This window comes from Orbicella faveolata, unplaced genomic scaffold (assembly GCF_042242905.1).
Source record: "Orbicella faveolata isolate gen_17 unplaced genomic scaffold, um_ofav_v1 contig_1, whole genome shotgun sequence".
Classification (NCBI taxonomy): domain Eukaryota; kingdom Metazoa; phylum Cnidaria; class Anthozoa; order Scleractinia; family Merulinidae; genus Orbicella; species Orbicella faveolata.
In genome coordinates this window covers 28839071-28852500 of record NW_028301536.1, presented here as the reverse complement: position 1 = coordinate 28852500, position 13430 = coordinate 28839071, and the positions used below count along the sequence as shown (strand labels likewise).

Genomic DNA, 13430 nt, shown 5'->3' with positions numbered 1-13430 from the left:
TTGGCACACCATTTTCAGGTAAAGAATTTAGAGCTTCAAAATTAATGTTTATCCCTGCATAGTGGGGATTATTCTCAATAAGCCAGAGGAGGGCATTTTGAACCTTTTCTTTCATCTTTAAATGTGTTATTTCTACCTTTGACCTTCACAACAACAACAGCTATATCCTTGGGATATCTGGGTAAAGCAGATGCAAGTTCTTTAATATCTTGAGGTAAATTAATACAATGCCCAGAGTACCCTCTCTGTCCACCTGGTTTTATGTACACTCTCATGATAGGTAAAGCACGAGCGATCAACATTTCCTCAGTTTGAGTCAAGCCCTGAAGCTGTGGTGGGACTGGTGAAGGAATCATTGAATTTTCACTTGAAAATCTTTTGGGGCATTTTTTGTCTCTTGAACACCGTAGACAAACATAATTGTTAGGTGATCTCTTAGTGACTTTTAATGGCCAAGCTTCTTTGCAAGTTGTGCACTGAAGAGTAGTATATTTCATAGATTCATGAAATCTAGAAATATTGAGCTTTGCCCAATCTTGCATATGTATTTCACCATTCTTACGTGCATCAAATTCTCTTAAGTACTGATTCTTATCCGTAGTATTAGTGCTAGATATACAATCAAGTTCACTGGAGCTACATGGAGCTTGGACTGTTATAGTTTGCATGTTATTAGAGTCTTTTTTCCTTTGATAACTGTCCCTTCTTTTAGCAAGTTTTGCCTGTCTTTGCTTATCAGTCTCAGATGCTTTTCTCTTTTGATAATTGTCTTTTCTTTTAGCAAGTTTTGCCTGTGTTTGCTCATCAGTGTCGGATGCTTTTCTCTTTTGATAATTGTCTTTTCTTTTAGCAAGTTTTGCCTGTGTTTGCTAATCAGTCTCAGATGCTTTTCTCTTTTGATAATTGTCTTTTCTTTTAGCAAGTTTTGCCTGTGTTTGCTCATCAGTTTGAGATGCTTTTCTCTTTTGATAATTGCCTCTTATTTTAGCGAGTCTTGCTTGTCTTTGCTCATCATTTTCAAGGCTAATTTTATTATGATAGTGCATTCTGTTTGATTCTGCATGTTTAAAAAGTCTTCTTAACTCTTCATCAGAATTGTCTGACAAATTATTTCGTCTCTTAGCACTTACTGGTACTTCAGTAAGTGATTCTCCTGCTTTTCTTTTCATATGGTTTTGTTCAGATAGTTGAGCTACATCAACATTAGCATTAACATGGACAGATGCAATCTCAAATAAGCTTACATTCAGACAACATGCTAAAGTTTCAAGATGATTTTGAAATTCATCTAGCTCAGTAAACTTTAAAACAATAGCAGTACCATTTTCATCGGGCATTCCCAGGCAATTCCTTGCATGTGAATCAAACAGATAAAATGAATCTGATTTTTTTATAACAGCCATGACATAACCATCAAGAACTAACGTTGCATTTGGACTATCTGAAAATGCATTAATCAAAACCTGCCTCAGTGAGCAAAATGGCCCGTCTCCACAAAATGAGCGATCAATGCGCCCCTGATAAAATTTACTGTAGTTTAAACAGTACTCGACATTGGTCTGCGAGGTTGCCACCTTCGGCAACTCGTTTATTGAAAGAGTGTCAGTATCAGGTACCATTTCATTAGTTAGAGCATGTAAATACATGCGATCTCCATGAAATAAGATAGCATCGATATCTGCTTGCGTCCAAGAATCGACCGAATGCGATCGATTGAAAAGCAAAGCTGAAAGTGACATAAATGCACACTGTCGGCCTCGAGAATGCTCACTGAAAGCTTCATGACCTTGATGAATGCTTCCTCGAATAGAAGTAATCATAACAGATTAGCAACTCACCTGTAAACAGGGTAAACCTCGATTCTAGTGTCTGTATCCCAAGGCGAGAAAAAGCAAAGCTGCAAGTGAAACAAATGCACACTGTCGACCTCAAGAATGCTCACTGAAAGCTTCATAACCTTGATGAATGCTTCTTCGAATAGAATTCATCAAAAGAGATCGAAAAAAATCGATCAAAGAGAACAAAAAAAATGCAAAACTCACCTTCTTGTGAAACGCGAAAGACGTCAAAACGGCTGATCGAGCACATGTGAATTTCATCGATTATAAGCGAACTGCTCATTGGCTGCCTCGTATTTCAAAGGGCATTGCTGATAGGCTAATTCACGATCCGATAGAACGAACCAACGAACCAACGAAACTTCTCAAATGCCTTCAAGAATATGAACGCTGCCTATCGGCAGCAAAAACTACCTTTGCCTTCGTTATCTATTTGTATGGAAAATTTCTAGACTGAATGACGACTTTAATTTAGCCTGAAAGTCTCCCAGGCCATAATCTATGCCCAGCTGTTTTTTCTTTCAGTTAAATAGACAGTTCAAACCCACTAATTCCAACGCGGTTATTTCGAATTCGGCCCCGTTGTTTCGAACTCAAAAGCATTTCCCTTGGATTCGCCTTTCAGTCATTTACTATCGGCTGTATCGAAGTCCTGCAATTTCGATCAATTTTTCGTCACCCTTGAGAGTTCGAAATTTCGGGGTCCAACTGTAGTATAGCGAGTGGGCCTGTGAACAAACTTTCCGTAACATAACAACAGAGAATTATACAAACAGGAAGACCGTTGAGAATAGGATATATTTGTAAGCCTTCAAGGGTCATCTGGTTTTCAGTGTAAGTTAATTTGTAAACGTCTTCCTGTCAGTCAACATAATTGTTTTCCTGAATCGTTAAGTACGCACCTTCCCTCTCATGTTAATTATCGCTATAAACAGATAAAGTAGTTTCGTGATCAAGAGGTGGACCGAGTGATTCAGCATTTTTGACTATCAGAAGGTGAGTTTTTCCTGCCTTTATCCATATTTGTTTAGTTGTTAAGACCAGACACATATATCATAGTAAGAAATTGTCCCCGGCAAAGCTGTTCAGTCTGAGTTTGATGCACATGCAGTAAAAAGTGTTAAACACTTGATTGATTAGGAACCTGAAGTTAATACAGATACAGTGTAAATTCACCGCCTTAATGAATTCTTTTCAGCGGGATTCTACTGCAAGTTGTGAGCCGTAATGACTAACTAATATATGTTACTACAGAACGAAACAAGAACCTTTATTCACCTATCCATAGCTAGACAAGACGCTCGCTGCACACCATGCATCATATTCCTTGTTCTATAACCGTCGCACGAAATAGCACACAAAATGTGGTATACGTTCTTCCGCTATGACGGGTCGACATCATAGGAGCGGAATCGTACGATTCGAGTCGAAGCGAGTCGACTCGACAACATTTCCAATTCATTTCCAGTTTAGGTGTATTGGGCAACCCTCAAACGATTTGGGAGAAAAAGAAGCCCTCTGACAAAAAGATGTGATAATATAATACGACTATATCAATTTTAAAGAAACGGGATAAATAAGAGACAACAAACTGAATTGTAAAAGAACCTTTTTGTGAGAAAGAAGCAGAAATAAAAAGAAATCTAACATCAATTTTGTTTTCTAAGATATTATTTTTATGTTGTTTTTGCGTAGGGTGTTCGTAAACAATTTGTCGTGCTGCAAGCCCGGGCTAAAATGGCTCTAGGTGATTGATAAAATTACGTCATAATCAATAAATAACTATTTTATATCGTATAGTAACGGCTAAGCTTCACAAAGTCCACTTCTTTCTTCAATGCGCACTGGTTTAGGTCTTCTCTAACATCCGAACCCGAATTGATTGAATCTATCAACCTTTGGCGTGCTATGAATTTCCATGTTTGTTTCAGTCCAAACGCTATTTTCACCCGAGACAAAACAACATCGCCAACATCTGCTTATGGATGTGTTACAGCCAAAACCTGATTCTCCTATATTTTTTTGATATACGTATATATGGGACTCTCCGTCGGCAAACGACAATATCCTTCTTGGAGAGCACAACGTACGGGCAAAACTTTATACCGCTTTGCACTACATCAGCGTAGCATTAAAATTGGAGTTGAGTGTTAAATTAAAGCATCTGTTAATACATCATACAATGAAAGCCAATATGTTCTTTAATATTATTACACGCAAAGAGCTAAAAATTTCGTCGATTACTATCTGTAACTAGCTCTCTACTTTGCAGTCAAATCGTATTTAAAATGATACCATTTAGTCTTTAAACTTGACTTCCCTTATGGCAAAGATACAAACATTTCTGACACAATTTGTTTTGAATCAGTATGAATGGCGAAAGCTCTAATACCATATTAACCAAAAAAATCGCCATCCATTATCAAGCACCGCCCTCTAATAAGCGCCACACCTGAACGACAGCATAGCGCGTGATATTCGAAACACTTGTGAGACTGCATCTAAAGCAGACGCTTATATTCAAATGAGACGCCCACGTCCCTTCGCAACTGGGTGTCTCTCTCAATTAAATACATTTTTAAGTAACCATATAAAAAAATCTCTAATTAGGTGAAGGTATTCAAAAGGCAACTGTTTTTTATTTATTTTCCAGATTACCAAGAAAAGCAAAAACTACTTCACTTTCCCGAGGCAAACACCAGTTGTTACCCCAAAATAGATATTAAGCAAAAAACATTACAAGACAGCTATCTAAGAAATCCTTCTTACTTTCTTTTTGGCATCAGAACTTTCTTCACCGAAAATGACTACAAATACCAGTGAGAACTTCACAAACTCCACTTCTGCATCACTCCCGGCATCACCGCAGTGCACATATGACCCCGATTCACCGACTGAGCAAGTTTTCAAGACTATAGCTATTGCGTACTTCATCATCATGTTCGGTTCACTGATCGGTAACGTGTTGGTCATATGCGTCGTTATTATAAAAAGGCAAATGCGAACTGTCACAAATTATCTCATAGTAAATATGGCCGTGGCAGACCTTCTGATAACAGCCTTTGCTATGCCAGTGACCATTAAAGTGCTTGTGACAAGACATATGGATTGGTCAAACGGGGTATTCTCTGACATGTTATGCAAGATCATCCCATTTAGCCAATCCCTCTCGATAGCAAGCTCAGTTTTGACTTTGACAGCAATCGCAGTTGACCGGTTTTTGGCAGTAACGTTTCCTCGAAAGAGACACATGACTTTTCAGATATCATACGGTATAATGGCAGTTGTTTGGATCGTGGGCATCGCTGTCAGTTCTCCGTTTTTTTACGCTCAGAAAGTCATCATGATTAATGGAGAATGGTTCTGCATGGAGATTTGGACGCCGGCTTTCACGGAAGAGGCATCTAAACATTTTACCGCTGTTATCTTCGTCGTTTTTTACCTGGTTCCATTACTAACAATGGCTATACTATATAGCTTTGTCATTCACAAACTTTGGGTGAGAAAAATTCCAGGAAATCCAAGCCTTGAAAACCAACTCCGCGCTCAAAAATCCAAGAAGAAAGTTCTCAAAATGCTGATGACAGTGGTGATTCTTTTTACACTGTGTTGGCTGCCCCTGTACATTAACCAGTTCATTTATTTCTTCGATAAAGAGAACTTTCCTTGCGGTCCACCGGCAGTTCTTTCCTTCGTGGGCTATTTTTTGGGTCATGCAAACAGCATGATAAATCCCACTATCTATGTGATATTTAACGCTGACTTTCGTAAAGGATTTAAAGATCTTCTCCTGTGTAACTGCCGTAGAGTTGCTCCACAAAGAAACATCCGCATACGCAGGGTTGAAATTGGCAGAGATAACGAGTTCATAGATGGCATACGTCCTTTGTCCTATCTAGCACACCCGAACATTTCCCACTCCGCGGAAGAACCTAGAGGCGAAATAACTTCACGTTATTTTGCGACAACGGCGTTATAAAGCTCTTACAGAGACGATCGCTAGAAGATTGTCGCTTGACAAAGGTCATGATCATCTTTTGACAACTTCAGGACAAATAAAATTGCAAAACTGTAGGATGCAAAGAAGTCACAAACTGTTAGATGTCAACTGCACCTCGCATAGTTGTTACATTTTGATTTTCACTTATGAAACAAGAGCGAGCTGTCCGAAAGTTTTCAAAAATAAAAATGTTGGCCATAGAGTTGTCAAAAGTTACTAGTCAAAACTTTGTCAAGTGGCAACGATACAGCGCCCTTTACTGTAGTGAAATGACCTTTGCCATTTCGATACTCGCTTGCTACATTTGCTCCCACGAGATTAACAGGAGTGCTGGGGAAATTTTAGTGTGTCAATTGCCTGTCCATCATTTTTGAGGTTGCCATGCCATTTTTTTAAAGATAATTCTGTATTTTTTCCAGTTTTCTTGATCAAATTTCAGAAATTCCAAGTATTCTGGCTTGATTTTGTGTTAATTCCCGTTATTTCTTGACTTTATAAGAAAATAGTTAAGTCCAAGATGACGTCATTTAACGTCATAACCAGCAAAAATGGTATCATCCTGTAATCAAACACAGGACTATCTAATCAATGTAAATTTATTTCGCTGTTCCTTAACAGAACGAAAACCCAGAGTGGGGTTTCATCCACCCCCGCCCCCATTTGTATCACGGTGGGGGTATGAGTTAGCTTGTGCGTCCGAGGGTTAACACATCAAGAATATTTACACGTAACAATTCGTGATATTAAGCACCTAGTAAGTTTTAACAGATACTACGATTATCAGTTGAGTAAGGCGGACGAAAGTTTGGCCACCAAGTTTTAACGTAAAAATCGTGTTGTTGTCACGAGCAACTGGCTCCGTATCCATTGGCAACTTGTCGGCCTTTGACGTCAATTGACAGCAAAGCGCGCGAAATTGTAGGCGACGCGACAGGCGACCAACGGCTGTTGATATTGTTACCAACGGGAACGAGGTAAGTTGCCCGTGACAACAACACGATTTTACGTTAAAACTTGGTGACCAAACTTTCGTCCCGCCTTACTCAACCGATAATCGTAGTATGTAAATTTTTTGAATAAACGATAGCAATCTTGGAAAAACTAAGTACTAGATGGGAATCTGTCGTAGTGTACATTTGAATTAAAATTGCTTCAATGAACATTTAAGGTGGCCGAACACAGTTTTCGCGCGCGCTTTTGCTGATGCAATTGAGCGCGTGCACAAGGATTGCAAAGAGCGATCATTTTATTTACTCAACACCCGCACTATCTGTGCTATTTTTTCTCTATTATTGAACGCAGTGTATCGATGGCTTTAGTCTTTTATTACAAAGATATGTTAGAAAAGGTAACGACGCAAAGAAACCAGCAATTCTCAGCTTTCTCTTTGTTACCGAAAGAACCCAGTTAAATGTAGCGCATGGGCAGTTGCTCGAAAAATTGAGACCGATTGCTTTTGCAGAAACTTGCGGATTTCTGACGATCCAGTCGTTAGAATTTCAAGAAATTTGGCAAAAAAATAGTTCAGAAACCACGTGAATGATCTATCGCAAAAAATCTGAATTTTGACATAGGGAATTTTTAATAATACAGAACATGCGGTGAAAACGATTTACGGCGAATTACGAAAATCGCCTATGTCAAAATTTTATTAGAACAGTGTTGACAGAAGGGATTTAATGTCAATTCGTAGTGGGCAAAAGATGAAAAAAATCTAACGACTGGATTTTTTTTAAATAAACAAAAACCATTTTTTAAGCCTTGTTTTTAACCAGCCCCGTTGCCATGGCAACAGCACACACCTTAGCCAAAATGCGAGAATAAACTTTTCTGTGGTTAACCTTGACTCTTGCAAAAAACGAGCGCCAAAGCATAAATAGCTTAAAAGTAATGGTGAATTAGGCATAGGCTCTTGAAAACTGTGTTCGGCCACCTTAACGTTTTTTAAAAGAGATTACATAGCACACTTACGTTGGTTCAGATGTTTTAACATATTAAAACTTGTTTGAATGGACATTACAAATCTTATAGAAATAAAGTACTACACTTAGTTTGTCTATGTACATTAGATTTGAATCAATGACCACTTAAGATCTTAGGGAGGTTAAGTTCCAAACTTGAGTTGGTTGAGATATGTTAATTGTTTTGAATAAGCTGTAGTACTTAACTTAGGTTTTTAAACGTTCGTTAACTACTCCAATGAACATAGAAAGGTTGATTATTTTCTGAGTCCTGTAATAATTGTTCTAGATTTTTCATTCTCAAGTTATACTCTAAATATATCAGTTTAAGATAATTAAATAAACACGGGAATGGGGATGAAGCGCTCCTGTCGTCAAACTTTTGACTCCATAGACTCGATTTTCGGTGGCCCAGCTCACTTCAGTCTCTATCCCCTGGAATTGGACTGGTGGAGGCCCACGCAATTAGAGAGGACGGCCAACTTCCTTCTCTAAAGCCGGAAATGCTAACAGTGGCTCTGAGAGAAGATCCAACGAATCGAAAACATCAAGACGGAGTTGACTACGGCATGTTAAATTTGAAAACTATTAGTTTCTAAACTTTCAAGAAACTGTTAAGAGTTGTAAACGTATGATTTAAACTTGTGTATAGCTTGTGTGCAGCCGATTTCATCCCAAGCGTGCGAGAGGTTAACGAAAAGCTTGGGAGGCACAAAACAAGCTTTTCTTTTATCTCTTTCGCACGCTAAGGAAGAAGTTGAGACGACGGCTACGCTCGTCCAATCAAAATCACATGATACAAATTATACAACTACCCCTTGCCCTCTGTTCCAACTGGGTTCCTCACAGTCCTAAAAAAATCCTAACAAACGATTTAAACCCTTCAAAACGCGTACACCAAGACAATAATCCACCAACAGTTTGACTCAAAATCCCAAATCCGATTTATTTCGCTCATGCCCGCATAAACAAATTGCGCCATTAAATTTTAATTGCAGGATTTAAAGGTGATTTCCAGTCTGTACTGCGCAGTCTCATCATGTTTATAAACACGATAACGGCTCACTCGGAATAAGAAGTGATATTACTCGTTACGAACCACATACCTTTTGGCGAATTGTACAGCGCCTAGAGCAGGCATGGATAGGCGCTATATAAATATTTATTTATTATTATTATTATTTGAGGCCTTTCAAATTCTTTTCCAACAGCTTCATTGATTTTTAAAGCCGCTGCGAAGTTGTTTCATGAAGTATAAAGCTTCTACCGCCTCGCATCCATAATAGCGGCTCTTTTGAAACTTAGTTACTTCATGTAAGTAGTTGCGAAACGTTTACATTTTGCGATATCTTACATGAAACAAAATAAAAAACGCAAACAAACTCTCGAGAATGCGCAGTACGGACTGGAAATCATCTTTAACCAATGGCGCTTGCGTCTGAAATATATTTGGAGTTCTTGCAAAGTCACCTGGTGACGTCGGCGCAAGATGAAATGAAATAGAATCAATAAAACTGAACAAAGTCTGAGCTTGCACGCACGCCAGGGCGTAAATGCCAAGTTCTTTTAAGTTTTTAACCATTACATAAATTCAAGTAAGGTCCAAACTACACCTTCCTTATCTATTTGTATCTGCACTGAATGAAAACCTTATTCTGAAACTGCATGCCCGTGCACAGCTGAATTTCTAAGTCAAATATGCAGTTGAACCCCCCTAATTCGAACGCGATTACTTCGAATTCTTTCTTATTTCGAACTCAAAACGATTTCCCTTAGATTTGTCCTTCACTCATTTACTATTGGCTATTTCGAACTCCCGCAATTTCGGAATATGCGAGGTTCATCTGTGGTATAGCTAGTGGGCCTGTAAACAAACTTTCCGTAACATAGCAACATAGAATTATACAAAAAGGAAGACCGTTGAGAATAAAATATATTTGTAAGCCTTCAAGGGTTATCTGGTTTTCAGGGTAAGTTAATTTGTAAACGTCTTCCTGTCAGTCAACATAATTGTTTTCCTGAATCGTTAAGTACGCACCTCCCCTCTCCCCTAAATCTTGGCGAGGTTGTTTGTATATAAATCATCTTTCATATCCCAGCTTCTTGACTTAATTTATTGAATAGTTATGATCTTTATTTTTGATGGCGTGACACTACAAACCAGCCATTCATCGTTCAATATAACCGTCGCACGAAATAACACACAAAATGTTGTATACATTCTTCCGCTATGACGGGTCGACATCACAGGAGAGGAATCGTGCGATTCGAGTCGAATTAATCGAGTCGACTCGACAACATTTTCAATTTAGGTGTATTGGGCAACCCTTAAACGATTTGAGAGAGAAAGAAGCCCTCTGACAAAAACATGTGATAATATAATACGACTATATCAATTTTACAAACAGGATAAATTAGAGAATACGAACTGAATTGTAAAAGAACCTTTTGTGAGAAAAAAGCAGAAATAAAAAGAAATCTAACATCAATTTTCTTTTCTAAGATATCGTTGTTATGTTGTTTTTGCGTAGGGTGTTAAATAATTTGTCGTGCTGATAGCCCGGGAACTGGCTCTAGGTAATTGATAAAATTACGTAATAATCAGCAAATAATTATTTTATCTCGTATAGTAACGGCTTCAATGCGTAGGTTAAAGTCTTTTCTAACAGCCGAACCCGAATTGATTGAATCCATCAACCTATGGTGCGCTATCAATTTCCATGCATGTTTCAGTCCAAATGCTGTTTTTATCCGAGACAAAACAACATCGCCAACATCTGCTTATGAGTGTATCACAGCCAAAACCTGATTCTCCTATATTTTTTTGATATACGTATATATGGGACTCTCCGTCGGCAAACGACAATATCCTTCTTGGAGAGCACAACGTACGGGCAAAACTTTATAATGCTTTGCACTACATCACCGTAGCATTAAAATTGGAGTTGAGTGTTAAATTAAAACATCTGTTAATACATCATACAATGAAAGCCAATATGTTCTTTAATATTATTACACGCAAAGAGCTAAAAATTTCGTCGATTACTAACTGTAACTAGCTCTCTAATTTGCAGTGAAATCGTATTTAGAATGATACCATTTAGTCTTTAAACTTGACTTCCCTTATGGCAAAGATACAAACATTTCTGACGCAATTTGTTTTGAATCAGTATGAATGGCGAAAGCTCTAATACCATATTAACCAAAAAAATCGCCATCCATTATCAAGCACCGCCCTCTAATAAGCGCCACACCTGAACGACAGCATAGCGCGTTATATTCGAAACACTTGTGAGACTGCATCTAAAGCAGACGCTTATATTCAAATGAGACGCCCACGTCCCTTCGCAACTGGGTGTCTCTCTCAATTAAATACATTTTTAAGTAACCATATAAAAAAATCTCTAATTAGTTGAAGGTATTCAAAAGGCAACTGTTTTTTATTTATTTTCCAGATTACCAAGAAAAGCAAAAAATACTTCACTTTCCAGAGGCAAACACTAGTTGTTACCCCAAAATAGATATTAAGCAAAAAACATTACAAGACAACTATCTAAGAAATCCTTCTTACTTTCTTTTTGGCATCAGAACTTTCTTCACCGAAAATGACTACAAATACCAGTGAGAACTTCACAAACTCCACTTCTGCATCACTCCCGGCATCACCGCAGTGCACATATGACCCCAATTCACCGACTGAGCAAGTTCAAGACTATAGCTATTGCGTGCTTCATCATCATGTTCGGTTCACTGATCGGTAACGTGTTGGTCATATGCGTCGTTATTATAAACAGGCAAATGCGAACTGTCACGAATTATCTCATAGTAAATATGGCCGTGGCAGATCTTTTGATTACTGCCTTTAGCATGCCAGTGACCATTAAAGTGCTTGTGACAAGACATATGGATTGGTCAAACGGGGTATTCTCTGACATATTGTGCAAGATCATCCCATTTACCCAATCCCTCTCGACAATTTGACACTTCTCTACATGTTGTTATAGAAATGAAAGCAAATAAATTCTTTCTTGTTGTCATCGCTGTTTTCTTTGATTCAAATTCTCAGGGGACAAACTTTGATATTTTTCCACCACCCAGTGTTTTTATTCCAAAGAGGTTGTGGAATCTATCATTTTAGTTTAGGCGCTTTTACTGACAAAACGTATTTCCACGCAGACCGCCCTTTCAAAATTCCCTGATCGAAGGGGTAAAAGGTATCATGCGGACGTCTAGGGAAATAGAATTCCGTTTCCGTCCAAAACTAAAAATAACTTTGGCGGAATCGACATAAACCAGCCAACGCCCTCAATGTCCCTCTCTGTCCCCAAATTTTCTCTTGGTATTTTTGATCGTATATGTAGGTTATAACGAGTAGATACGTAATGGGCACCTTGTTTTGTAAATTGTAGTGTAATTTTAATTTTTTTGAGCAATAAAGCTAGAGAGACAATGTCAAAAAGTGCAGAGTGCAATTATACTGATAACCCTGGCACCGTAGTCCCTCAAGTACTCCACCCCTGCTCAGTATACTTCCGGTTGGTATTTACCTTGGTAGTCTACTGGGGCTTTTCCCCTTAGTAGTGTGTATGTTTCATGGTTGCATTTTCATTCCAGGTCCAAAAATCACTTACAATTAATTGCTGTTTGTCGCGACAGTCTTTAAATTTTACTCTGGTGTTTGACGTTGTTTTTCATCCATTTTAAATTCAATATTGCGTTTAAGCAGCAAACATGACAATTTAGCTTTTCACGCCAACTTTGTAACTTGATACTTTTGTTTTCCTCGCGAAGGTATGTAAAATGAAACCCTTGTTTTCTCCAAAACACACGGAAGGTGTGGTTGTTTTTTCTTTCACGGCTGGAGATAAATGAAAGAAAGTTAAATATCTGATGAAGAAATGGAAAAGAAACGATTTTGTTTTAGTCAAACGTAAATTTTTTTTCCCCCCGATAAACAAGAACTAATTTAATTATCAGATAGTCACAGAAAACCACGTTCTTTTTCTTTTGCCGGTGCCAAAAACAAAACAATTCAAAATTAATACACAACGATATCGTTTGATACATAATGGTAATAGGACTGAGTGGAGTACAATTCAGTCTGTAATCACACGAGTGGTTAACAAAATCGGACGACCGCGAAGCGAGAGTCCGATTTGTTAATCACGAGTGTGATTACAGACTGAATTGGACGACACGATGTGCTGTTACCAATCAATCATAACAATTACAATTTCCCACAAAAGCAAAAATTCATTTCAAAAGAGCATTTAGTAGTCATTTTTGAATATCATAATTAAAAATATGGAGAATAGCTTGCAAAATGGCTGTTAAGGTTCTTTCAAAACAGTCACAAGGGACTAAACCTCCACAATTTTACAAAGTCAGTCTCTTGAATTGGTTACCATAGTGATTGTAATCAATGTTGTGATTGGCGGATTTAGTGGAGAGGACTTAAAATGATTGGCTCATGTAACTGTCCGATTACAGCCAACCGTCCGATTACACTGTCGATTACAGCTTTGCAGATTAATTAGAGCAAAATACAGCAGTTTATGCACCAATCACATTTGAGAAAATTGTACTTGTTATGATTAAACTGAGAAGCGTTTCAACGAGAAGTATTAAAGG

At 38.1% G+C, this 13430-nt stretch overlaps 4 protein-coding genes across 4 annotated transcripts in view; 1 reads left to right on the top strand and 3 right to left on the bottom strand.

Moving 5' to 3' along the window:
• The window catches only part of LOC149118686 (uncharacterized), a 1560-nt gene extending 1445 nt beyond the window's left edge, over nucleotides 1-115 (bottom strand). Inside the window, exon 1 of the mRNA XM_089289520.1 lies at nucleotides 1-115. This exon is cut by the window's left edge and continues 1445 nt beyond it. Within this exon, the coding sequence (XP_089145646.1) occupies nucleotides 1-115 (115 nt within the window).
• LOC149118685 (ATP-dependent DNA helicase PIF1-like) overlaps nucleotides 1-1845 on the bottom strand; it is a 5814-nt gene extending 3969 nt beyond the window's left edge. The window contains exon 1 of the mRNA XM_089271016.1: nucleotides 1-1845. This exon is cut by the window's left edge and continues 3969 nt beyond it. The gene's annotated coding sequence lies outside the window, so the exon portion shown is untranslated.
• LOC149118684 (uncharacterized) overlaps nucleotides 1-2077 on the bottom strand; it is a 7818-nt gene extending 5741 nt beyond the window's left edge. The window contains exons 1-2 of the mRNA XM_089271036.1: nucleotides 2043-2077; nucleotides 1839-1897 (exon numbers count right to left, since the gene is read on the bottom strand). The gene's annotated coding sequence lies outside the window, so the exon portion shown is untranslated. The remainder of the gene's footprint in view (nucleotides 1-1838; nucleotides 1898-2042) is intronic.
• A 2564-nt stretch (nucleotides 2078-4641) lies between these two features.
• On the top strand, nucleotides 4642-6038 carry LOC149118683 (QRFP-like peptide receptor). The gene has a single exon (XM_089282693.1). It carries the CDS (start codon nucleotides 4642-4644, stop codon nucleotides 5815-5817), a length of 1176 nt encoding a protein of 391 aa, XP_089138819.1. The 3' UTR covers nucleotides 5818-6038.
• The last annotated feature ends 7392 nt before the right edge of the window (nucleotides 6039-13430 follow it).